The sequence below is a fragment of the Equus caballus genome, chromosome X (assembly GCF_041296265.1).
Source record: "Equus caballus isolate H_3958 breed thoroughbred chromosome X, TB-T2T, whole genome shotgun sequence".
Lineage (NCBI taxonomy): Eukaryota > Metazoa > Chordata > Mammalia > Perissodactyla > Equidae > Equus > Equus caballus.
Genome location: NC_091715.1, coordinates 101,276,545 through 101,301,520, shown reverse-complemented (window position 1 = coordinate 101,301,520; position 24,976 = coordinate 101,276,545). Strand labels below are relative to the sequence as shown.

At 46.1% G+C, this 24,976-nt stretch overlaps 1 protein-coding gene across 1 annotated transcript in view; it reads right to left on the bottom strand.

Annotated features, from left to right (window-relative positions):
- LOC138921743 (nuclear RNA export factor 2-like) overlaps positions 1-21,958 on the bottom strand; it is a 30,802-nt gene extending 8,844 nt beyond the window's left edge. The window contains exons 1-20 of the mRNA XM_070256903.1: positions 21,724-21,958; positions 20,189-20,284; positions 8,076-8,256; positions 7,697-7,850; positions 6,988-7,071; positions 6,773-6,877; positions 6,576-6,656; positions 6,386-6,455; positions 6,150-6,238; positions 5,925-6,032; positions 5,640-5,749; positions 3,736-3,772; positions 3,284-3,352; positions 3,146-3,201; positions 2,898-3,005; positions 2,719-2,777; positions 2,505-2,620; positions 2,367-2,409; positions 1,290-1,362; positions 564-746 (exon numbers count right to left, since the gene is read on the bottom strand). Coding sequence (XP_070113004.1) covers positions 564-746; positions 1,290-1,362; positions 2,367-2,409; positions 2,505-2,620; positions 2,719-2,777; positions 2,898-3,005; positions 3,146-3,201; positions 3,284-3,352; positions 3,736-3,772; positions 5,640-5,749; positions 5,925-6,032; positions 6,150-6,238; positions 6,386-6,455; positions 6,576-6,656; positions 6,773-6,877; positions 6,988-7,071; positions 7,697-7,850; positions 8,076-8,256; positions 20,189-20,231 — 1,769 coding nt within the window. The 5' untranslated portion in view covers positions 20,232-20,284; positions 21,724-21,958. The remainder of the gene's footprint in view (positions 1-563; positions 747-1,289; positions 1,363-2,366; positions 2,410-2,504; positions 2,621-2,718; positions 2,778-2,897; positions 3,006-3,145; positions 3,202-3,283; positions 3,353-3,735; positions 3,773-5,639; positions 5,750-5,924; positions 6,033-6,149; positions 6,239-6,385; positions 6,456-6,575; positions 6,657-6,772; positions 6,878-6,987; positions 7,072-7,696; positions 7,851-8,075; positions 8,257-20,188; positions 20,285-21,723) is intronic.
- Between the last annotated feature and the right edge of the window lie 3,018 nt (positions 21,959-24,976).

The following is a 24,976-nucleotide window of genomic DNA, read 5'->3' as shown; positions in this document are numbered from 1 at the left end:
TCATGGAAGGATTTTGATAGGTATTGCATTGATTCTATAGGATTGCTCTGGGTGTTACTGCCATCTTAACAATATTAAGTCTTCCAACCAATGAAAATGGGGTGTCCTTCCATTTATTTATTTCTTCTTTAATTTTTTTCCAAAAGTTTTACAGGTTTCAGAGTATAAGATTTGCACTTCTTTTGCTACATTTGTTTCTAAATATTTTGCTATTTTGATGCTACTATAAATGGGCTTGTTTTCTTAATTTAATTTTTGGATGGTTCATTGCAAGTACATAGAAATATAAATGAGTTTTGTATATTGGTATTGTATCCTGAAACCTTGCTGAAGTTGTTTATTAGTTCTAGTAGTTTTTTGGTGGATTCTTTCAGATTTTTCATATCCAAGATAATGTCATTGAGCATTATACTATTTTAAAAATCCTTTACATATATAATAGTATGATACCTTTTTCATGGGCCCGATTTCTTTTGGAAGCAAAATATCCAAAAAGTTATTTTTCCAAATAGCCTGCAAGTTTTCCCAGCTCGCCCCTATTCCCATGCACACCCAGCACTCACTTCTGAGACCACTCGAGGTTCATCCCAGACTGGGTGGAGAAAGACTGCACCATTTCCTGCTGCTCCTGGGAGACAGTGGGCATGGATCTGGAGGTGGGTGTGGGAACTGGCATGAAGAATGGACTCTGAGTCTCGTTGGGGGTGGTGTCCCTCAGGAAAAGCTGGTCGTTCACGATGCATAGACTGGAGGAAAAATGGGCCCCCAGAGAACTGATGGGTCGAGACCTCTACACCCCCAACAATGATCTTGCTCCCACTGCCACTCAGCAACTAGATTCCTTCCATACCCTATACTGTGCCTGCCTCCCAGATTCCTTAGCTGGTACCTCTACCCCTCTTACAGAGCTCACCTTTGGAGAGACTGTCTACCAGCTTCACTACATTTGTACTTTACCTGCAACCCAAGGACAATTTTACACTTGCATTTACGCTGTACAATAGCCCAAGGGGTGGACAGTCTGATCTCCATGTTCAGAGGAAGACGCTGAATAAGGTAGGTCATGTGACTTAACCAAGGTCACACAACTAGTGAGGGTTAGGGTCAGTAAAAGAGCCTGGTATTCTGACTCCAGAGCCCATGCTCTTACCCACTAGGCTAGACTTCTCCTTGGATCTAACTGGTGGCTTTCTACAATATTGAGAAAACCCCAAAGTCCACACCACCTCATTCCCACACCACTGAGCCCAGGCTGGGATGGGTGTTCCCACGCACGACACAGCACTCACCTGGAATTGCTGACAGGGACAATGATGAAGGTTCGTGTGAAGGCACGAACAGAACTCTGAGACTTTCCTACCACTTTAAAGACAAATAACAAACAACAATACCCTCTTAGAGTCGCACATGCTTTACATGCTCACACAGAATTACCCAGTCAGGGTCTGACTTGATAGTCATGCTGAAGGGGACAGTTGTTCACTGGGAGTCAGGGTGTTGGGAATGGAGAGGGCAACAATAGGAGCAATCTGCTCCCAGTCCAGGGACCCTACTGTGTATTGGGCTTTGTGACAACTACTTCACAAGTTCATTTGATTCATTTTTCACAGCTACCCAAGAGGTGGATGTCATTAGTCCCATTTCGCAAGTGAGGAAACTTAGAGGTTAGGTAACTGGCCCAAGTTCACAGAGTAAGTATCTGGGATGAGAGACATCAAACTCCACAGCCTGTGTCCCTGATGCCTGAGCTGTGCAGGGCAGACAAGCATGGACACAGGTCAGACCAGGATGGTTTGGAAGCAGAGTGGGGACTGAAGAACACAGAGGGAGTAGGAAGAGAGGGGAAGGGATCAGGGAAGCTGGGAGAGTTCTGAGAGGGAGCCCAGCCAGGGAGAGGGAGCAGTGGGGCATCTGGGGTGGGGACTCATTGTGGCATCTCTGGATTTTCCTTTCTTGGAACAATATGGTTTGGACTCCATGCAGACATTTATTGGAGAAACATTTTGCTTTTTAGCTAAATTAATTATTGATATCTTTGTGTCTCTTGCCCCTGGTTAGCAAAAGTCCTTTATATACAGGCACATTAGCACAAAGTCTGCAATATTGTTTGTAAATATGTTCTCCCCACTTTTCTCATTTTAATGTTTTTCTTTTGGCAGCATAGAAGGTATTTCTGAATTTTCATTGAATTTATCATTTAAAAATAATGCAGTTCATTCTTTGAGGTCAGAGTGGGGACTGAAGAACACAGAGGCAGTAGGAGGAGAGGGGAAGGGATCAGGGAAGCTGGGAGAGTTCTGAGAGGGAGCCCAGCCAAGGGGAGGTAGCAGTGGGGCATCTGGGGTGGGGACTCCACATACACTCACCTTCCTTGAACACCCCGTTGACAGAGAAGCACAGCACCCTTTCCTGAAAGGGAAGAGCCCAGGGGCTCAGTCACCACCTAAACCTCCTACCCACCTGCGGCTTTCTGGGCACGCCTGAGGGAGGAAGCAGGTGCTCACCGTCTGGTACCACATGTCCACCAGAAAGGAGCTGAAGTCGTGCTGAGTTCTGGGCAACACACAGAGGGAGAGCACGATGTCATGTTTTGTATGTTTCAGCAGCTGAACCCGCAGGTCTGTGGGGGGATGAGAGTGAAGGTCAGGGACTGCCACACCCTGGGCCTTGACTGACCCCTCCACGCCCCCTTTCCCTGCCCAATCTTCCCACACGCACAGGGGTCCTTGAGCTTCTTTATGTTCCTGTTATCCTTGACGTACTCGCACAAGCTGCTTCTAGGAGTGAAAGAGGAACAGGAGGTGGTGATCTGTCCAGTGTGGGTATTTCCAGGAGCTGGCCTGTGTCTGCTGGGGAGCCACAGGGCCCAGGAACAGAGTCTGAGCTGTGATACTCACGGAGCTGGGTCCTCGGGGTTGAAGGGAATGCTCAGGGAGAAGCAGGCCTCATCGTGGTAAGCACCAAGAAGACCCCGTCGGTCTCCAGAGTCATAGATGAAGTAATACCTGTGGGGGAGCAATGAAGACAGTCTATTTCTGTTGTGTGGACCTCAAATGAGACTCAAAAACTCCCACAAGCAGACCTGTGCTTGGGTGGCCTGGCCTGTCCCAGCCTTCCCCATTCCTGTGCTCCCGGGAGTACTTACTGCTGCAGGAATTGCAGGACTAGATTCTTCAGCATCTCAGATCCTTTATAGCTTTCCTGGAATCAAAAGACATTTGAGATCATGTGGCTGATTAAACCTCCTTTGATACCTCAGAGTTGTTTTGCCCTTCTTCCTCACCTTGCAGGGCTTTATTAAGTATGGGATGTCAACGTCAACGACAATCGGCGTGGGTAACTCCCGGCCATCCTGGAGAAGGGAAGAGGAAGTCAGCAGTGCAGACCAGGGAGGTGGCCCTAGATGATCAGGGAAAAGGATGGGCCCAGGAGAGGGTGAGGGTCAGAGGTCAGGTGTGAAAGGGCCCTGGAAAATCCATGGGCAAGACTACAGTGGGCGTCTTCATCATGAGGTCTTGGAAGTCTCTACTATTAAACGCAGCTTTTTGTGTGTGTGGGCGTTAGCATGGGCATTTTCCCACCAAATATATTCATGTCTTTCTCAGGAGTCCCTGTCCCTTAAAATGGATAAAGGTCTCATGCAAACATATAACCTAGGCGAGCCCCAAAGGGCTTGGGGACAGATGTGGAGGTCATCAATGTGAGCGAGAGACAATCACAAATGTAGGCACTTACCAGGCGTAACAACTTGGGGAAATATTCCTTGATGGCACTGTCCAAAACCGAAAATAGAAAGAAGTGGTTGATAGTTCGGGGCTGCAGCACTTCCTTTGATTTAAAATACTGATACCATAAACACAGCCCAGTGTCTTCTGCCCGTCCAGAAGGCCCCTTTGCCCAACTCAGCCTCTGATTTCATGGCTATTGGGTCCACTTCCCCGCTGAGCACTGAGCATCTGTCATATGGACTGTCTGAAAGGCGCAGTCTCTAGATCTCACTCCACACCTTCACATTCGTATTCCCTCCCTCCTGCCTTCCCTTCCTCCTGGCTTCCCTCCCTCCTTCTCCTTCCCCCTGGGTGGCTCTCACCTACACTGCTCTCACTCCTCCCCATGCACAATATAGCATTTGGAGCCCAGGTCCAGGGCTTCCTTCGCCTCCCTGACCCCTTCCTTCTTCCAAGACCCCACTGAAGGCTCCAGAGAGGAGAGGGAATGGGGTGGGAGCCCAGGGCTCTGCTACCTCGCAGGGGGTCCAGCATTCTGCCAGGACCAGCACATCCCCAGAGATGGCGCAGGATGCTGGGGCAGGGAGGTGAGTGAGGCCGGGATCAAGAGGCAGGGAGGGAAGGAGAGGGGATGAGAAGAGAGTGGGTGAGAACAGAGGGAGTGAAGGTAGGAGGACAGAGATTAGAGAGATGAGAGAGACATAGGGGAGTAGAGACAAGGGAGAGAGAGAAAGTAAAACAAAGGGAAGAGAAAGAAGCCCTGGTGGTGGGGGTCAGGGAAGAAGAGAGAAGAAAGGGGTGATGGCTCCCCTGCTGCAGCCCTTTCCTTCATCCACCCTGGCTGGCCCTGGACCTGAGGTAGGAATGGAAAACATGCACTTGTTGGGCTGGGGGCCCGTTGGATGCTGGTTGACACTTTGTCACCTGTGTGAGCTCAGTCTGAACTGGGAATGGGAAATAGAGCAGCCATGGGGGCAGGAGACCTTCCCCTGAAGGAGTAAAGGGTCAGGTCCCAGCTCAGCATGGGGTTGTGGATCTGTGGCCCCCTCTGTGATCACCACCTTCTCTCCTGATGGCCCCTGTGCACCTGTTCCTGTCTTAGTCAATTCCTTGTCTGAGGAATCACACCCGTCTTTGGTGACACAGAGCTCCAAGGAAGGACCAGGCAGGATGATGTGACATGTGGATGGAGGGAGGGGCAGTGCCCCCGAGAGGCCTTTCCTTCTGTCTCCTCAGCCACCTCTGCCCTCTGCCTTTCACTTCTGCCTCAGGAAGCCCTCTCAGTGGCGGTGGCCCACTTCTGGCCCCTTGACTCAGGGAACCCAGCTTTCTACCAAGGAGTGCCCAGCTCATGGCATTGCGCCAGAGGAACAGATGTCATGATGACAGCCACCTGGGGCCTCGGACCTCAGCATGGGGTAGGAAAGCTCCCATGGCAGCCTGGGATTGGAGGAGAGACCCATTTGAACCAAGGGAAAGAGGATCCCTCTCAGGGCAGGAGAGGGAAACTCCATATTGGCTCAGAAGCAAGAAGGCCTGTCTCAGCATGAGACCTTGGTCCAGAGGGCCCTGCTCAGTCCAGGGCACCAGCATCTGGCTCAAGGCTGGTGACCCCTGGTCCTCATGAGTAGGGGGAACCCTGCCGCCTGGAACACACTCTTGGGAGAGCATGCTAGAGCAAGCTGGGTGCAGAGTCCTGAAACAGAGCCCAGAGCACCTGAAGAGGTGAGCTGGTCAGAGGAAGGAAAGTAGCCCTCTAAGCAATGATGAGGGACACAGAAAAGAGAAGGCAGGGCCTGTGGTCCTCCCAGAGGACCAGGCCCACCACCTCTGCAGAGGGGCATTGTCAGGGGTCGTTCAGGCTTCCATGGGTGAAAGTCCCCAATAAGGGTGACAGGGGTTCACACCGACCTTATGTAGGTGGACTGGTCTCGAAAGGTGTCACACAAGGGGTTGCCTTCCAGCCACAGCTCTTCAAGTTTCAGCCCTTTCATCTTGCCCACCTCCCACGCGGAATTCAGCTGAGGAACATGGGGAGGAAACTGGAAAAGGAGTCCCAAGGAAAGACAGACATCTGGGCCCCTGCGCACCCAGCCCCCACCCTCTCCCACAGGCACCTTCACCTGCCTCCTGTCATCACTCTGATGAGCACCACCACCCACTCTCAACCAACTTTGGTTGGCTCCCTCTTCCCACCTCATTTTTGGAGAGGTTCAGGATCTTGATTGTCGGGGCCTTCTGTATAATGTCAGACAGGCCATCCAGCTGGTACAGTTTGTTGTTGCACAAGTTCAAGGACAACAGCTTTTGAGGAAGAAGAGTTAGAGTGATGGTGACATCTGGGGCCTGGGAGACAAGTCTGTCCTCCATCCCATCTGTTCCACCCCCATCATAATACCAGCGCTAGGCCTAAGGCCTCACCTTGGGGAAATTCGTTTCGATGATCTGCAGGGTGGCAGCCATGCAGCTTCTTCGATTCAGGATTATATCAACGTCATGGTCCACCAAGTCTTCAGAAAGCCAAGAAGAGAGAATGAGAAGGTGGAGATGGGTCCAGGGCCAGCACCAACCCCTCTCCACGTCACCATCCCTAAGTCTCCCTCCCAGGCAGATCTTTCTGTCCTCACCTGCCTCAGAATTACTGCTGTCAGGCATACCTGGGTCAAAGCGGAGCGTTTGGAGGTCAAGAGCTTGCTGGGAGACATCATATCGTTTGCTCATGGCCAGCTGCAGGGAGAGATGGAGAGAGAGGCTCTGAGGCTGTGGTGGTGATAGGGAAATCAGGGGCTGGGGGAAGAAGAGGTGGGTCTGGGTGTGGGCATACAATGTACCTTGAATCTGCATTACCTTTAGCTGCTCCATTTCTTCTGGTTCCAACTTATTCTGCACAGAGTAGGGTTCAGCAGAAGGATCAACAATGATAGATATCTGCAGGAAGGCGAGGTGGAGTAAGCACCATGAACTTTAATTCCAAAGACGACCACGGGCCCTTGGCCTGTCCTCCTCCCCCGGGACTGGGTACAGGTACGGCCCTCAACAGACACCTTTTGGTTCTCCTTGCCAGAAATCTTGTAGCTCACATCCCTCAAAGCAGAGGCAGGGCCAGCATCCTGCACAAAGAACCGAGCCCAGTCTTTCACGTAGTGGAACTACAGGGATTGAAGGCAACAGCAATAGTGTCAGAGGCCATGGCCCCTGCCGAGCCAGGGCTCTCCCCCTTTCCTGTGCCCACTCATCTGACTTCGCCATCGTCTCTTACATCCACTGGAGTGAAGGGGACACTGCAATGGCTCTGGATTGAATTCATTAGCCATGTCTTGTCATACTTTCTCCCATATGGAATCTGGGGGTGAAAAGGGTTGGAGAGAAGAGAGACAACATGGAATCAAGCCTGGAGAACAGACCCAGCAGTGTTCTTTTCCAACCTTCTATTGCGCTTCAAAGGATTTCAAAAGAAGGGACGACTGGCATGATTTCTTATGTTTGTGCCAAATATAGATTTCCTACATTCCTTTTCTCTCTATCCAAAGCTCTCCTCCAAACAATCAACTTAAAGTGGTAGGCATGATCTTCTTTTTGTAAAGTTCCAGGAGATCCTCCCTAGGGCAGACCCTGCTCGCACCTCAGACAATGTCTCCAGAGACTCGACCCCCATCCTCCACACTCAGCTTCAGCCAAACTGAGACATCCAGTGTGGAGCTGCTCCACCTTTGTGACAGTAGTTTCCATCTTTGCCTTTAGACAGGCTCCTCTGTTCTCCCTACAGTCAGCCTGTTCACTTTATATGGCTTCTTTGAATTGGCCCTTAGATAAACAAGAAGGTTAACTCCTTGTACTAAAAAAGACAGATTACAAACTGTCCCCAGCAAAGTACTTAGTGTCTCTACATGAGCCCAACACAACCCCCGAAACCCCGACCTTTCTCCTTTCTCTCCTGTACATTGCCTACAGTTTTGTAGGACACTCACTGTGATCTTGAACCAGCTCCCTGGGGTTCCATCTTTTGTGTTATCCCCCACTTCTCTCTCCAAAGGTTTTCTGTTTCTCCACGCAGCCCTCTGGATATGGTCTTCATTATGCCATTTCACTCTTCTGTTTTTGTGTCGAATAGTGTAGGGCGTCCTGCGGGGGGAAGTGCAGAGAAGGGGAGTGGCCATCAATGCTAAGAAAGTCTTCTATACACCTTTGCCTCTCTGACAGCAGGACTACAATTAGGATTGCTCAACCATTATTCCACTCCCAGTATTCTCCAGTTTTCCAGTGAGAGAAGGAAATCACCATGGAGAGTGAAACAGCTGCATAGTCCCAGGAGCTGCTACATGCAAACCAGGCTGCCTGGTCACTTACCATCTTACTTGGGGGTCCTTCTGGACATCCCTCATCACCATGTTTCCATCATGCTCCTGGTGGTGTGAAGGCCAAGGTTCATATCCACCGTGATCACGAGGGTTCCTTTTGCCAAAATTACCTCGGAAAGAACTCCAATTTCTATTTCTTCCTCGAGGTAAGCTGCCACTATCATTGTATTCTGGAAAGGGGAACAACAATACAAGTTTGAAGACACATCAGTGGTCCATTTACCATCTACTACGTCTTGAGCTAACACCATGGTAGGGCAAGCAAGGTGCCAGCCTGCCCTAAGGGACCAATCCCACAAACTCCAGAAAGGAAACTCCTCTGCCTGCGCAGACAGGAGAGCCTTATCTAACAGAGGGCACTATCAGGGAAGATATGTTAGAGGAGGAGGAGCAGGAGGAGCGGGAGGGGGAAACTGTGTTGAATCTCTTAAAAAATGCAGCAGGGTTTATAAAGAGCAGAGGCGTGTGCGTCCATGGGTTAGATGGGACACCAGTCATACACTAGAAAGGTATCTGAATCTTGCCTTCTCTCAGGCCTCTCTAGCAACCACACCAGTACCTGGGAGGGAACCTCTCTCACTTCCCAAAGCCAATCGGCCACCAAACTGATTCCACTAACAATCAGCAAGCTGTACTTCCTCTGCCGGTGTAGTACAAGCTTTAACGTCAGGTGGGACTGATGTAACAGACTCCAGCCTAGCTCTCAACAACACCCTGTTGAAATATCCAGAGTGAGCTTTCTCTTTGCCTAGCCTGACATGCCTTTCTGCTCAGGAGACAGCTCTTTCTAACTTCGGCTCTTCTACAACAGGCGTCTGAATGACCAACTGGAATGATGTATCAACTACCATATCCGAGGGTTCAGGCATTCTCCCTTTCTCTTTCTACTCTTGGTTTCTAATTTGATTCCATTATGGTCAGAGAAGATACTCTGTATGGTTTCAATTCTTCTTAAATTTGCTGAGATTTGTTTGATGGCCCGGGAGATGGTCTATCTTGGTAAATGTTACATAGACGCTTGAAAAAACATTGTAGTCTGCTGTTGTTGGGTGTTCTATTTACATCATGTAGATCCTGTTAGTTTATTGTGTTATTCAGATCTCCTAAATCCTTGCTGGTTTGCTCTCTAGTAATTCTATCACCTGCTCATAAGGGGGGGTATTGATGGCCCCAATTATAATTATGGACATGGCTGTTTCTCCTTTCGGCTCCATCAGAGTTTGCTTTGTGTACTTTGAGGCTCTGTTGTTTGGTACATATACTTTTAGGGTTGTTATGTCTCCCTGGTGGATTGATCCTTTTATCATTATGTAGTGCCTCTGTTTGTCTCTTATTAATTTCTTTGCTCTGATGTCTACTTTATTGGGTATTGTAGCCACAGGTGTGCTTGTAAAGTGTCTTGGTTATATTTCAGCCTGTATTCACTCCTAGGATTTGTGTTGCTGTTCACCCCTCCCACCCAAACACTCCCCACCAACATTTGTAATTCACCATATGGAGAGATTTGGAAGTTTTTCTGGGCATCTACAGAAATAAGATAGTCTCAGTTCTATCTCCTGTAGGTGGATTCACTAAAGGTATTTTATTTTTATCACATTCAAGTCAAACAGTGTACCAGCAGATAATAATCCTAGTGGTTTGAGGGGAGGGAGGATTACTCAGGTAATTAGGCTGTTAGAAACCAGCTTCCTTTTGGGTTCTAATAGTTAAGGTTTCCTAGGTTTGTGTGCTGTACACTTTATAAATTAATTACTCCATGTTGGCTGAGGGCACACTTATGAGTAAAAGTTCGTTCAATGCTGATCACTCCACGATGTAGTGATTAGGACCAGCCTCAGATGAACTCCTCTGAGAAGTCATTGCTTTCATTGTGTGGCCCGCTCTCAGGACCCTCCTGCTGCTCACAACCTTTGGGACATTGCCTGTGTGGCACTGGAAGTGAAATTAGACATGAATCGAGCATTTGAGCCAGAAATGCCACTTGCTCAGTCCCCAAAACTTGGAGGCAACCTGGAGTGTTCTCTTTCTCTCATACTCCACATCCAACTGATCAGGAAATTCTCTTGGCCCCTCTCTCAAAGTATATCCCGAACCTAGCTGCTTCTCCCCACCTCCATTACTCCCACCCTAGCCAAGACACCAACACCTATCTCCTGGATTATAGCACCTACCAACTGGTCCCTCTGCTTTCATCCTTGCTCTGTCACCATCTGTTTTCAACCCAGCAGCAGAGCATGAAGCAAGTCATTTCACTCTTCTGCTCAAAACCATACAACAATGGTTTGAAGCCCATCAACATGTTAAAAAGCCATGACTTCATAATCATACTAAACCACAATAACAACCACCAAGAGAAACACTATCGGTGACCTTTGGACAATGCCAGGCAACCAACTCGTTTTCCTGAAAATCCACCAATGAAAGGAAGAAATCAAATATTAAAGGGAGGAGTAAGTGCATGTGGTCAACATATGGCATATAACAAGAGTCAGAATCATTTTCGAGAACTAACATTACTTCAGAAATACCATCGCGGAGGGGAAAGTGTCCAAGTGAGCCAGCTAACAGCTACAGCAATCCCCAGACTGACCAAGTCTGGTGCCTAAACAGGGCGAGACCCCTCCCTCATCAAGGTGATTCAGACACGAGCAATCTCAGGCACGGCCTTGTTTTGGGAATCTCACAGGAGAGTGGGCACGTGATAAGAAGCCAGAGAGGGACCACGGTCCCCCCCCCCCCCACACACACACAGACATACATCCACTTACTGAACGTTTGCATCTCAGCACAATCCCTGTCTCACAGTTGTTCTGCCAGAATGAAAGGTGATAACAGGAGTATTATAAAGCACCTAGTGCCTGTCACCCAGGCTGCCTGGGTTCTCCCTCAGGCTCTACCATATAGTAGCTGATCCTCCCACAAGGAAATAGTCATGAATATCCTTTATGACACCCTGTGTGTTCAGACGGCTACTTCCTGTGTCATTTCGGCATTCCCCGACATCATTGCTATGTCATTGAGTACAGGGCAATGGCACCCTGCTGTGGTAGGGAAGGATGTGGTGACAAGGAAGCCAACACTTGCCCACCAGCAACCAACAGTTGCTCCGTGTTGGGCAGACTCACTAGATTTCTTTGACCTCCTCACACGCAGAAATCCATGACCACTGTAGCCATGGTCCCTTTTCAGATCAGGAATATTAGGCTCACAGGGGTTAGGTACATTTCCCAGGATTTCTCAGCCAAGTAGGTGGCAGGACAGGAATTGTGTCCTCACCTATTGATCTGCCTCCACATCCTAAGTGTTCCTCCAGCTACTGCACGGGTTCTCCTCTAATGGTGAACTTTCAGGTCCCACCGACAGATTTCTGTAAGACCGGGATGATGTTTTGTGACTGAAAGCTAGGCTAGTTTGGGTGGGCCCAGGTGTCTTGGATCAAGTGGAATATCTGTCTTGAATTAGATGCAGAAATCTGTTTGGATCACAGGGTTTGCAGATTACGAGTCCCTTTGGGCTGGCAGCGGCTGGCATATAATAAGGGTCTAATTAATATTTGTTAAGTGAACGTATGTAAGGTAGACCTGGGATCATCAACAAAGCCACTTTTGAGAATGCATACCACTCAACCATTTCTAACCACATCTATGTATTCCAGAAAAATTTGGGCTGCAGAACTGTTTTATAACCTGCTTGTAAAACCAGCATGTGTTGAATTTTCCTTTTGCAAACTTAATATCTCTCGTTAGCGTCCAGTTGGAAATAGAGTTGCGTACTTCCCTGTCGACTAATGCTAAAACTACAGGTTTTCCGATCTCAGGAAGGGAGGCTTTTGCAAACAGTGGTGACAGAAACGAGGAGAAGCCTTCCTTGAATCCAGCAGACATGGCTTCCTGGATGTCTGGTGTGTGTAGGAAGAAAGGTCTGGACCTGCAGGCGTGTCTCTAAGTGCTCAGCTTTGTGACAGACAGTAAGGACAGCCACCGTCTCAGAGGAGGGGAAGAGTGTGTGTGTGTGCATGGCGTAAAAGCAGTGCCACACAAAACTGGATCTGACTCTACATTTTCTGGATCCTCCTGTATTACATATGACCATTATATATGCTTCTTGGCCTTAATATGCTTTTTAATCCATTTTTAAAATAAAATTGGTGTTTGAATAGTTGAATTGATTTTTTTTAAATTACAAAATAGAGTTCTCAGTACAAAACAATTAACGGAACAATACCCATAGGTTGACCGGGGTTACACAGCGTCCCCAGTGGTGGAGACCAAAAGACCCAGTGGAGCACAGCTTGGGCTGCAGGGCAGGTCCAGTATCTGAGTCCCTGGTCTACAGCTTCCCAGAAGAAGTGCATCCATATTTTTAAATGTAAGAGATAGTTTCTTAAGGATATTTGATGATATTTACACCAATATGCATTTCTACTAACAGTATTTGAGAGCCTAATTTCCTACTGTATGGTTAAACTATTCACCAGCCATTCTTACGCTTCGTGACCCAGACGTTTCACTTTTTACATTTACCATACAAAATATTCCCTGCCTAAATATATGCCTACAGCCACATGGCTGTGCTGTACAGGCTCTTTGGCACAGAAGGATGAGGGGACCGGAGAGTGGCTGATATTGTCACAGAGGGGTAGAAATGATTGTCCTTGGAATCAGGGATAGATGGGAAAGAAGGGACGTGAGTACCTGACATATAGAGTGAAAAGGCCAAGGGAAGGATGTAAGGTCAGAAAGATGAGGATGAGCCTTGGGAAGAGAACGAAACACAAATGGAAAAAGCCTCTGAGGAACTGAGTTCATCCTGGCAATATGCACGCCTCTAGAAACCTTCCTCTGTGTCCATGTAGTAGATCTTGTCTGTCTCTGTTCCTTCACGGCGAACACTGGAGAAACAGTTCCCACAGAGTCTGAGAAAGGGGAGACAGTAAGGGGAACAGCTGCAATGAGGGGTCTCTTAGACAGAAGGCTAGAGTTCAGTGCAACTTGGTCTCAGATGGCACACCCATCAGTGCCCACCGGACTTTGAGTGAGGCCCATCCCAGTGCTCATTTCAGCCTTAACACAGAGCCACACATTATTGGTTATGGGCATAGGATTTGAGGTCAGATCAACCAGGGTTTGATCCTGCTGCTAAATTACATGGTCCAGGGCAAGTAATTTTGACCTCACAGTGACTCAAGTTTTTTTTCACCCCCCCCCCTTAAATTGAAGGTAGTAAAGAGTTTCTACCTCGTGAGGCAATTGTGAGAATTAACTGAGTTAATATTTGGAAATACACAGAAAACCCCCGGAGAAATGCCTGTGACCTAATAAGCACTACAAACAAGTTAGCTATTACTAAGTCAGGTACCTTGCGCAACGTCTGGTGTTTAGTAAGGGATGAACGTGTGTTAGTTGTACATTCTGTTGTTATGAGAAGGAAGACAGATGGGTGTATGGGGGCAGGCCGCAGTGTCAGCTAGTAACCTAGGTTATAAAGTGGCGATGCTAAACCACGGCATCCCCGGTAGGAAATAATCTGACATCTTGTTTAAGGGAACCAAAATTGAAAGATCAGACACCAAAACAGGCATATGGCAGGATTAAGTGGGGGGCTTAAGTTCCCATTTCCAAACTTTTAACCTTTAAAACAGAAGCATTATTAATCAAGAAACGGTCGCAGCTTAAGTGGCAGATTACAAAAAACAACACGGAATATTCCTCACATCACATGATACAACGTGAAAGAAAAAAAGCCAGGGTAAAAACTGTATATTACAGTATGGCTCCTCAGAAGAGGATGTTAATGAATGTTTATGTTCCTACGTGTAAATATAAACATAAAGAAGCCAAGGTAAAGGGACACGTGAGAATATCAACTGTGTCTATGTATGGGTGGCTGAAATGCGTAGTATTTTGGCTCTCCTATCTATGCTTTACGTGCAGAAGAGGATGCTTGTGCCTGGGTCGGGGTTTTGCCAGGTGCTCGAGGGAAGCACTACTCCTACTGTCTCCTTACGCGGCATAACAGGAAGAACTTATCACTGATAAGCAGATGTGAGCATCTTCTTGCTGCTTACTAAGCTGCATCGCTTTAGACGATTCACCCACCTTCTCCTGGTCCCTGGTTCCTTACTCGTAAAAATCAGGGATCAGGGCTAACCACCCCCTTAATGAAGATATAGAAGACGTGCCACACCCCAGAAGGCGCCCAGTTTAACTCCTCTTCATCTTCTGTCCCCGGGCAAACCTTCATCTGCTTTCAGTCTCTCTATATTAGTTTTTCCTGTTCCATGATTTCACATAAATGGAATCATACATCCTGTACTCCTTTGTGTCTGGCTGCTTTGACTCAACATAAGTTTTTTTGAGATCCATCCACGTTCTTGCCTTTTTATTGCTGAGTAATATCCCACTGTATTGATTTGCTTACCCCTAATATTGTTTTAACGAACTTTCAGGAGGAGGTGAAAGCAGATCCTTGTGTTCAAGCAGCCATCTTCCTGGTCAGTCTTCTGTTCTTATATAATGGATATAATTTCTTCCTTCATCACTCCTTTATCTCTCTGAGGAAATATTATCTTAAGGTCTTTTGCAGCTTTCTCTGTTTCTTCTCTTCCCTCAGTACAAATCACTGCATTTGCTGAGTTTCTTCCGTCCCTTCTGTGCTCAGCCTGGGTTCTCACTGTCTCCTACGGAGGAGGCTTCACTGCTGAGTCAGCCCTGGGCTCGCTGGGGCTTGGCTTGACTCTACACCTTGCTCTGGCCTCGCTGCTGGCTGAGCTTCCTCCCTGGCCCTAACACTGGTGGCCTCTGCCTTGCCACTGTGTTGTCCCAATTCCTTTTTTTTTCCTTACCTAAGAGAGTCTTCCCCATTTCTTACACGGGAATTCTTATTTCATACTTTCAGCATAGCTACATAGTGATTGTTATTGGAATGTTGTATGTATTTATTATTAGAATATTATTATTCCAAAACCACAATTATAAGATTTTAAAATTAAATATTGTACAACACTTGCACTCTCATCATTTAAGTTGTTCAGGTAGTTCTCAACCTTGTTTACACACTAAAGCCACTTGGGGAGATGGGAAAAATCAGTAGCACCAGGCTACAGCCACAACCACCAAAGCGGAATTGGGGGCAGCCCCAGGCAACCACATTTTTAAAACTCTTCATGTGGTTGCAGCGTGCACCCAAGTCTGACAACCACTGTGTTAAAAAGCACCAGCTTTTGGGATGCTTGCCAGAAGACCCTAGGAATGGCTGCCACCTCATTTTGCTGAGTTTCCACTCAGCGCTGTTTTGGGGGCCTAGTGATTCCATTAGCTTGGCTCGAGCAGAGACTGATGAACTATGGCCCATGGGCCTAACCTGGCCCGCAGCCTCCTTTTGGATGGTCCGCAAGCTAAGAATGGTTTTTACATATTTGAATGGCTGAAAAAAGTCAAAAGCAGAATACTATTTCCTGACACCTGAAAATCATTTGCAACTCAGACGTCCTTGTCCATACATAAAGTTTTATTGGAACACAGCCTTGCTGCGTCTATGGCAGCTTTTCTTCCACCACAGCGGACTGGAGTAGCTCCATTGGAGCCCAACAGGCTTGCAAAGCCTCAGATATCTATGATCCGGCCCTTTCCAGGAAAAGCTTCTTGAGCTCTGGCTTGGAGCAAGTGTCCTTGAAGCAAGTGCACAGTAACTGTGGTAAATGGCTGGAGATCCCTCTGCCTAAGCCCAGGAAGAAGATTTACTGTAGTTTCTTGTGACTTCATTGTAGGGAATTTCTTCAGTAGTCCCTTCGTTCACGGTGCTGTGGGTCAGGTTGGGAACTGAGTAAGGGACCATCACTCGCCATCAAGATGGCTCAAGTCACCAGATGTAAAGTTTTATTTATTTATATTTTATGTTCTTATATTTTATTGTAAATAAATATTTGTTTGAATTTTACTTACTTTTACACTGGTCAGTTGCAACTTTAGAGACTGTTCAGATATTTCAAGATCCAAGGGATCTGTTGATCAGGTAGCCACCCTCAAATGTTACGGTAGGTCAAATCAGTGTGACCATCCTGCCATCTGTGCTGTCGAATAAGGTCAAGAGCACTCACCTTGATGCGGGGGGTTAAGTGCTTCTACTTGGCCTGTGGCTCCAGGATCCCAACATCCCCACTGAAATGAGGGTGACCATGTCAGTGGCAGGACCTCCCACCTCACCTGTGGCCTACACAAGTCAGCCACTTCAGAACGCTTCAGATGTGAAGACGCTCTCCTCACCAACATGTTTCCCGATACCATGGGGAAAGGAGTGTCCTCTGAGTCCCTCACAGCAGCTGCTTGCTCCACTGACACACTGACTTCAAAGACATTTCAATTCCAGTGAACACACGTGATAATTTTTGCGACTCTTTCACCACCGCGTGCCCTGGAGTGCCAATACCCCATCCTCTAATGTCAACTGGATCCTTACTCTCTTCAGATCCAACTAGGTCACACAACCTATCCCAGATCCCCGCCTCCTTCAGGGCCCTTTGCTTGCAAACAGTTTCGGTGTCAAGTTCTCTATTAACCACGGTTTCTACTTGCCTATGCCAGAATTCATTCTAGCTATTTTATAAAAATAAGATATCTTAGTAAAATATGTTATACAGCTTACAAAAACCCCGTGACGGCCAGAAAAAGTACCCTTGGATGTTGCACAGCCAGGGGAAGCTCACTCACACTATCGGACTGTTAGACCTGAAACACCACTGCTGCCTGCCCACCACTTGACATGTATGACAGAGACTGAATTCTAGGCACCTGCTATGGTCGCTCCACAAAACCCAGAGACCTCTCCCATCACACATAGCTGACCGCGTCATTGAGCCATATGGGGCTCCCACGTCATTCAGTTACACCTCCAAGTCTCAGGATGGTGCATATGCCTGATACAACCGAGATTCCACTTGGGACCCTAGCTGCAAGGGATTCTGGTTAATGCGTGTGTCACAGACACACACCCACCAACTAGTTCTCTTTCATGTTTTAAGCTTTCTAGCCTCTATAGAAGAGGAAAGCATGTAAGAGTTTATGGATGTTAGAATAATTACCAAGGGAGCCGATTCACAGTTTATTTCACAGAATGTCCTAATTTTTGCTTTTGTAAATGGTACGTTCAGAATGAAAATGGTATTTTTCTATTTGTTACAATTATAATTGTGTATATTAGTCTTATGTCCTACAAACTTATTAATCTTTATTTTCACTTTTAAATTTTCTGTAGCTTCTCCTGAATTTATATGAAGATGACCATATGGTATTGAGAGCTTTATTTTCACTTATTATTACACTTATTTCTTTATGGATGTATAGATGTGTATATGTATTCTGGCCTGCTGTACTGCTTAGGAGACACAGGATGATGCTAAAAAGAAGTGGTCATATGAGTCATCTTTGTCTCTTTTCTGATTTTAAAGGGAATGCTTTTAATGTTTCACGATTAAGAGTGAAGTTTGATGTAGTTTGTTCTTTATTAATACTTCTTGTCAATTTAAAGAAATATCTTTCTATTTATTAATTGCCAAGAATTATTATTATTGTTGTTTAATCCTGATTGGTGATTTGATTTTTTTGGTAAACCTGTTTTTACTGGATATTTTGTGATAATCATCTTTTCCTCCTTCCTTTATTCCACTAACGTGCTAAATTGCATTACGGACCTCCTAATGTTAAACCTACGCTGCATGCTTGGGATTAAACACAACTTTGTCATGCAGTATTGCCTGTTTTAGCCATTGCTGGATTTAGTTTGCTATTAATTTATTTACACTTTTCTGCGTTTATGTAACTAGTTGAGATTGGCTAATAATTTGGCCTTCTTGTGTATTCCTCGTCAAGAATACTTTTAATAATATTAAGATTTTCTGACCCACAACTGAAATGTACAACTATGTACTGGGGTGATTTGGAGAGAAAAAAGCAGAAAGAAAAAAAATATTAAGATTTTCTATTACACCAGTATGGAAAGTTATATTTTTTTCTGGGATTTACCTATTTAATCTAAATTTTAAATTTATCAGCCTATCTTTCTCATATTATCATCTTACCTCTTGAATCTTTGCTGTAACTGCAAGCATGACAGCTTTTTCATTCCACAAGTGGCTTATCTGTGCCTTATCTCTAATTTTCTTGACCCCTGTTGCCAGAGGTTTCTTTATTATCCTATGTCTCTAAAGTACTGACATTTAGGGGGCTGGCCTGGTGGCATGGTGGTTAAGGTCACCTGCTCTGCTTCAGCGGCCAGGGGTTCACAGGTTCAGATCGCAGGCGCGGACCTAGCACCACTCATCAAGCCACGCTGTGGCAGCATCCCACATAAAACAGAGGAACACTGGCACAGAGGTTAGCTCAGGGACCATCATCCTCAAGCGAAAAGAGGAAGATTGGCAACAGATGTTAGCTCGGGGCCAATCTTCCTCACCAAAAAAAAAGTACTGACATTTAGCATTTTTGAATTCTCTCATATCAGTTAGCAGTTTCGTTCTGCTCTTGTTTTTATTATTTTTCCTTGACAATGGTGGAAAGACACGAGATTAGTTTTTATTAAGCAAATGATCAATAAACAGTCTTTTCATCTACCATCAGGTCCTATTTTCTAATTTTTGTTCTTGAATATAACGGACGCTCAAAAGTCCAGTAGCTTCTTTCGTTTGGAAGAGAGGTGTGGCCTAGCAGTGCTGTTGTTTTTGGTCAATGCCATCATGTCTGTTCAGTTGCACTGTTGGAATAGCAGATGATTAAGGAAGAGGGAACTGGAGCATTTAAGTCATGGAATCTCTGTTACAAATATATATGAATGTCATTTAAGGGCATAGCATACAATGTTGAAAGGAGGATAGAGAGAACATCGACTTTGAAAACATACGTGTCTGGCTTCAAATCCCGGCTCTGTCACTTACTGCCTATGTGATTTTAGGCAAGTACTCAGTCTCCCTGAGTTTCAGTCCCGTCATGCAGTAGTCAGTGGTGCTGTCTGCCAAGTGCTTCCATTTCTCCCCTGTTCCAGGCACCTGGTAGAACTGCCTTTCTCGCTTGATGCCCTTTGTTTGGGCAGGGCCGTGTATGTGACTAGTGCTGGCTAATGGCTTGGGAGTGACATGTGTTATTTCTGGGCCAGAGCCTATGGTTGCTGGTTTGAGACCCCCAGGGCCCTCTTCCCCTCGGGCACAGTGACTGACAGTTTTCCAGATGGTGGCTGCTTTGCCAGTTTGGGGTCTCCAAATCATTCCAATAAGAATTGCTCAGACCCCCAACATCCACCATCCTGTGATGGACGTGCACCTGCCGTGGACATGCAGTAGGAGTGAGGAGCAGCCGCTGAGATTTGGGGATTGTCTACTGCTACGGCATAACTCAGCCTCTCCAGACTCTCATGTCTCGTTTGTAAATTAAAATAAACCCTCGTAGGATTTTTCTGAAGATTAAACGAGTTAACTCAGACCACGAGGTTATCACAGTGCTTGACATATAATAGAGAGTCAAAACATGGCAGCCAGAATTGTTAAATAGTAATAACAAAACTGTTTTGACAAAGTGTGGAGTATTTGTATAAAATGAGAGGCATTGTGTCTGCTGATCCTGATAGATGAGTTGTATCTTGCTTTCTAGATGGGGGCACTATATTTGCTGCTACAGATAAGCGTTCCTAATGATTTGCACTTACGCACTTATTCTTGCCACCAGGCTACGAGAAACATGCTTAGAAATTGGGATTAGCTCTGAAGAACGAAAAACTGACAAGATTTAAGCGAGAGAGAGACTGGCCAATGACATAAGATAAAAGGAATGAAAGAGCAGTAAGTAATTTCTTAGTGAAAAGAAGAGTACATTATAATTATTATAAACATACATCCCATTGCTTTTAGTAAACAACGACACAAGGCCTTAAAGTGGTAGAGATTTAGTTTGGACAGGATTTCCCAAAATATTTTCTGAAGAACACTAGCACCTGAGACGCTCCGTGGAAAAATGTTCCATTCCCACGTAAGTTAGGCAAACTATCCCTTCCTTGGAGATTCGTACTGCATATTAGCATATTCTCTAAAAAATTCCTACAGTGTGGAAATTAATTTACCTTCAGTCCTGTTTGTCCTATCCTTCTGTAAAGTAGAGTACATTTTTGTTGTTGCTCTTTCTTGGCCCTGGTGTTTGCAGAACAAACTTGGAAATGCTGAAATGAGAGAAAAATAAAGTGTATTATTTCAGCCACATGTATTACACACTATCACAAATGACAGTATTCTTGAACCTTGAAGAATTGTTGAACTCTTGAATATACTTGTCAAGAAGTACTCAGATCCCCCATAAATGTAAGCACAATCTTGCTATTTGCTCAACTTTACCTACTCAATACCACTTTCGTGACGTGCCAAATGTGAGTATGACCCACAATTTTACCTAGTGTTTTCTTAAATCAATTCACTATTATTTTCCAAGTGAAGGAACGGAGGGAGTTTTCAAGAAGTCTAAGAAGCAATGGTTAGAAACTCATGGGGGGAACCAGAAACAATAGTGTCTGGCTGAACTGCTTTAAGCCATTTAGAAATCCTAAGCATGGAAAAATCGCTGCCCAGCTCCCAGAAGTATTTTGTAAAACCCCTGAACTTCAAATTAAGTATAAAAATAAAGTCTGAATCTTCACAGCAAGGCTACTTTGACACTTTTACTGAAATATCAAATTCCTGAAAATAAACTCACTCTCTCTCTCTCTCCCCTCCCTTCCTCCTCCTCTCCCACTCTGCCGCTTCCTCCCCTTTCCATCTCCCTCTAGCTCTGTTTTGCTTCTTTCTTTCTTTCTGCAGGGAAAGATTCGCCCTGAGCTAACACCTGTTGCCAACCTTCCTTTTTTTTTAACTCCACAAAGCCCCCGTGCGTGGTGGTTTATCCTATTTGTAAGCAGTTCTAGTTCTTCTATGTGAGTCCCCGTCACATAATGGCAACTGACAGACGGTTCCAAACCCGAACCAAACCAGGCCAGCAAAGCGGTGAGCACCAAACTTCAACCACCAGGCCATCGGGGCTGGCTCCGCTTTGCTTCTTTCTTGAGCACACGTTTGGAATGTTTGTGGGGGGAAAATACATCGAGGGAATAAAGAAGAATCTTTACAAAATCGAGTAAGTGGCAGAAATTAAGATAGGATTTGGAATCATCTATGCAAATCGGCATCTAGGAGGTCTCTGGACTCCTTAATCACAGCATGGTCAGAGGAGGCCGTCACACTGCACGGACAGCGAAGATAGAGGGGTGGTAAGCAGGCATGAGGCTTTAGTGTGGGGGCGGGCAAGGGGGTCCCGTCCGGGTTCCAGAGCCCTGCTGCTGAGACGACATACAAGCCCAGGAAGCCCCGCAGCCCCCTCCACGGCCCCCCCACCCTCCGATGCCGAACACTCTCTGCCGCTTCACTCTCCACCGACAGCAGCTCCCGTGGGTCTAGGATCAGGTCACACACACCCACAGGGCTGCTCTGACCGGTGGACAAAAGTCAGGCCACATTCAGAAGCTCTCCCCCTACGTCTGCCCAGCCCCCTCTCAGGTCTTCGGCCGCGTGGCCGCCCCCAAAAGCCCAATTCTCTGACTAAACTTCTAATACTGGCTGCCGGCCCCCTTACCGGACACTGCAGACCGCAGCAGGATATACAAGTTGGTGGAGAGATTGCGATCCGAGCCCGAGTCTCAAGAGTTCCCCCTGAGCCAGGGGGCGCACTGCAGTTCTAAAGTCTTCCGCACGGAATGGCGGCAACTCAGCAGGCTAAGCCGAGCTACACGACCACAAGGGGTCGCATGACCTCGGGATCCACGTTACGTTCAGGGTTCAGGAGCCCTCAATCTTCGCGTGACTAAGAGGGCTGAGTCTCGCGTGACCATATCCTGCCATGTGACCGCAGAATCCACGTGACCAATAGCGGTAGCGCAATGCCCATGTCACTGAAAGGGCTTTGTCTGCCACGTGTGGTAGGAGCCACGTTGTTGCCTCTACATGGATCTGCAGTGTTTAGTAGCCCACGAGCTTCACGTGACAGAGATGGCTGAGTTTCACGTGTACCATGGGCACGGGGGTGGTACATAACCATAGCATCCGGGTGACACTAAGCAGTGGCTCACCTATATGACATCAACGGCTGAGGCTTCCACATGCTCGTAGCCAGTAAGGGCTACATGAGAGAAGGGTCCACGCTGCTGTAGTGACTTGAAGAGCTGGACCTACCACACGACCATAGCGGCAACAGTGCCAAAGAGACGGCATGACCTTTGGGTTTAGGAGCCCATGGCGCCGACATGACAGGTAGGGCTGGGCCTGCCACATAACTGTTGGCGACATGATGGCAGCCTCCACGTGACCCGTAGCCTTCGGAACCCACAATGCTCCTGTGCTTCGGAGGGCTGAGTCACCTTCCTGACAGTAGGGTCCAAGACAGTAGGATTCTCCTGATCCACCTTTGCAGGAAAACATTATCCTCAGGAGACCTGGAGATCTGAGATTGCCCACATTCCTGGTCTCCTCTGTAATGTTGGTGCCTCCAGGTGACCCTCCACAGTGCACAAGCTTGGGCTGTACCTACTCTTTGCATCCCTCTTTGATGTGTTCATTTTACGTGCTTTTTCCCCTAATAACACATGAAATTTAGTACGTAACATTGAAATACATCCTCCTGAAAACCATAATCGAGGGCATACTGTAGAATCTACTGTAAGAGCCTAAGCAGTGGGGACAGGGAAGCGTTGTGGACTTAAAGTCCCCTGCAAGCGTAAAGGAAACTAAAGAAAATCTAATGAGTTTTAGTTGTTAATTTGAAAAGAAAAGTGTACAGTGATTACTGTGGGCCATGCACTTGAAAAGGATAACTCACTTAAGAGAGGTAACTCTATAGACTAAGTACTGTTACAGAAACTTACAGATGAGGAAATTGAAGTACAGAGGGATTAAATCACTTTCCTAAGAGGTCACAGATACAGTAGGTGGCAAACCGAGAGTTGCCCACAGCCAGTCTGGCCCCAACTCTGTGTTCTGGTCACCCACGAGGTTCGTCGACAGAGAGTAGTATTAGTGCAGCCTTACTAATTCAGAAAACCTGGAAAACCAGCCCCAGTGACTGACAAGTTGAGATCATCATGGGAGATCTCTGAAATGTCACTTAAGTAATTTCAAGTACTGTCAGTAATTAGACCTAGTCAAAGTTGAGTCTACTTGACGACCCCTAGTTGAGGTTTATGTATAGAAATAAACCTATCACTAATATGTGAAATATGTGTATATAAAAGTGCTGTATACAACTCTTGATGTTAGTTCAAGTCATTTCCTTTTAAATAAGCACTGAAAAGGGAACCGTCATAAAGTTTAAACATCACACCTGTTCCCTTGCCTGAACTCCAACAATTACAAATGAGTGGAATCTGAATTCATTAGATTTTCCTGTATTTGTATCCTGTCCGTGCCTCCCCAGAGAGGGCAGATAAAGGAGAAGGAAAATATATATTGTAGGTTGTTTTTTTTTTTTAAATGGCAATTCCACGAGGACCTCTTTTGCTGATTTGTGCGGGAAACTGCAGCTTCGTCTGTATGTCCAGAAGAGATTTGCTCTGCTCTTTCTGGTTTGCTGGCTTAGGCAAACAACTTGCTAAAGACAAGAGACTGTGTGTGTGCTTCTAGACCTACTGAAGAAAGTCGAAATGTTTGGAGTGAAGAATAGTAAGAGAAGACAGTATTTGTGCAAGTCAGTGTGTCTCATGTAATTGTGGAGAATTACTTGTGGAACACGTAAATTCAGGATACAAAAATGGAGGCACACATTTAGCTACAACAGAGCCTATTACGAACCTTTAAGTTGGATTTAGCAAGCATCTATAAACAGTCACAGGATGGAATCTGACATCAAGACCTGCTTTCTGTCCCAAACCTAGTTCTTATAATTCCAAACAAATGAACAGATTGACAGTGTAAGATGCAGAAGAATTTTGTCTAGTCCACCTATGCTCAACTGATGGTGATTGGGATCAACTTTTTTCACCAAAAGACAAATCCTGGGGTTCTAATTATCACTCTTCTGTAAGTCAGATTTTGATCCTGTCAGACTCGATACTCTAATCAATCATTCTTTCTCTGAGATGACTATCACGAGTTTCTTAGGAACTTTTAGAAAACATTTGGTCCCATCAATGGGACTCTGTCAGCACTCTCCACTATACACTGAGGAGGGGCAGGGAAAAAACTCTATCATTAAAGATCTGCATGTCTGGGGTCCAGTTTAGGCACTGCATTTATCAGGCACTGAGTTTATTTTGGTAAGGCAGGATGATAAGCCATTTCTCTTGCATGTAACTTGGCAGGATTTAATGGGAACAGCCTTTCCTTCTTTCATCTTTTTTGTTTTGTGGTGGACACTTTGGAGGTCAGAGCTAGTGGCTTTAGGAGAAGTGGCTTTATCCAACACAGAGAAATGGGAAAGGGGAGCAACAGAATAGTTGTGAAGCTGTTAACTTAAATATAAATACTCAAAAGCTTTTGGTTCTAACACAAATAGGTACAACTGACCTAGATGTCCTATGTGAATTTACTTTCAGAAAGCAAAATTGACTTACCTAGCAAGTGTAAACAGGAGATATCATCAGACGGGTCTGGGTCATTATGAAAATTGCATTCAAAACACGTTTTTCTTTGTTCCTTTGTGAAACTCATTAACTTATCTAGGAGTAACTTTCTTGTCAGTGTTAAGCAGTGGAGAAGAAGAGAGACAGATGCTGGTAGTGCTCCATGACAAATGGCTGGATATGCCCACCCACCCCCTATCACAGTGTAAAATTTGACATGTCTAGGTAATAGGGTCATACTTTGGGGACTACCATAGCATGGCAATAGAAAATTAC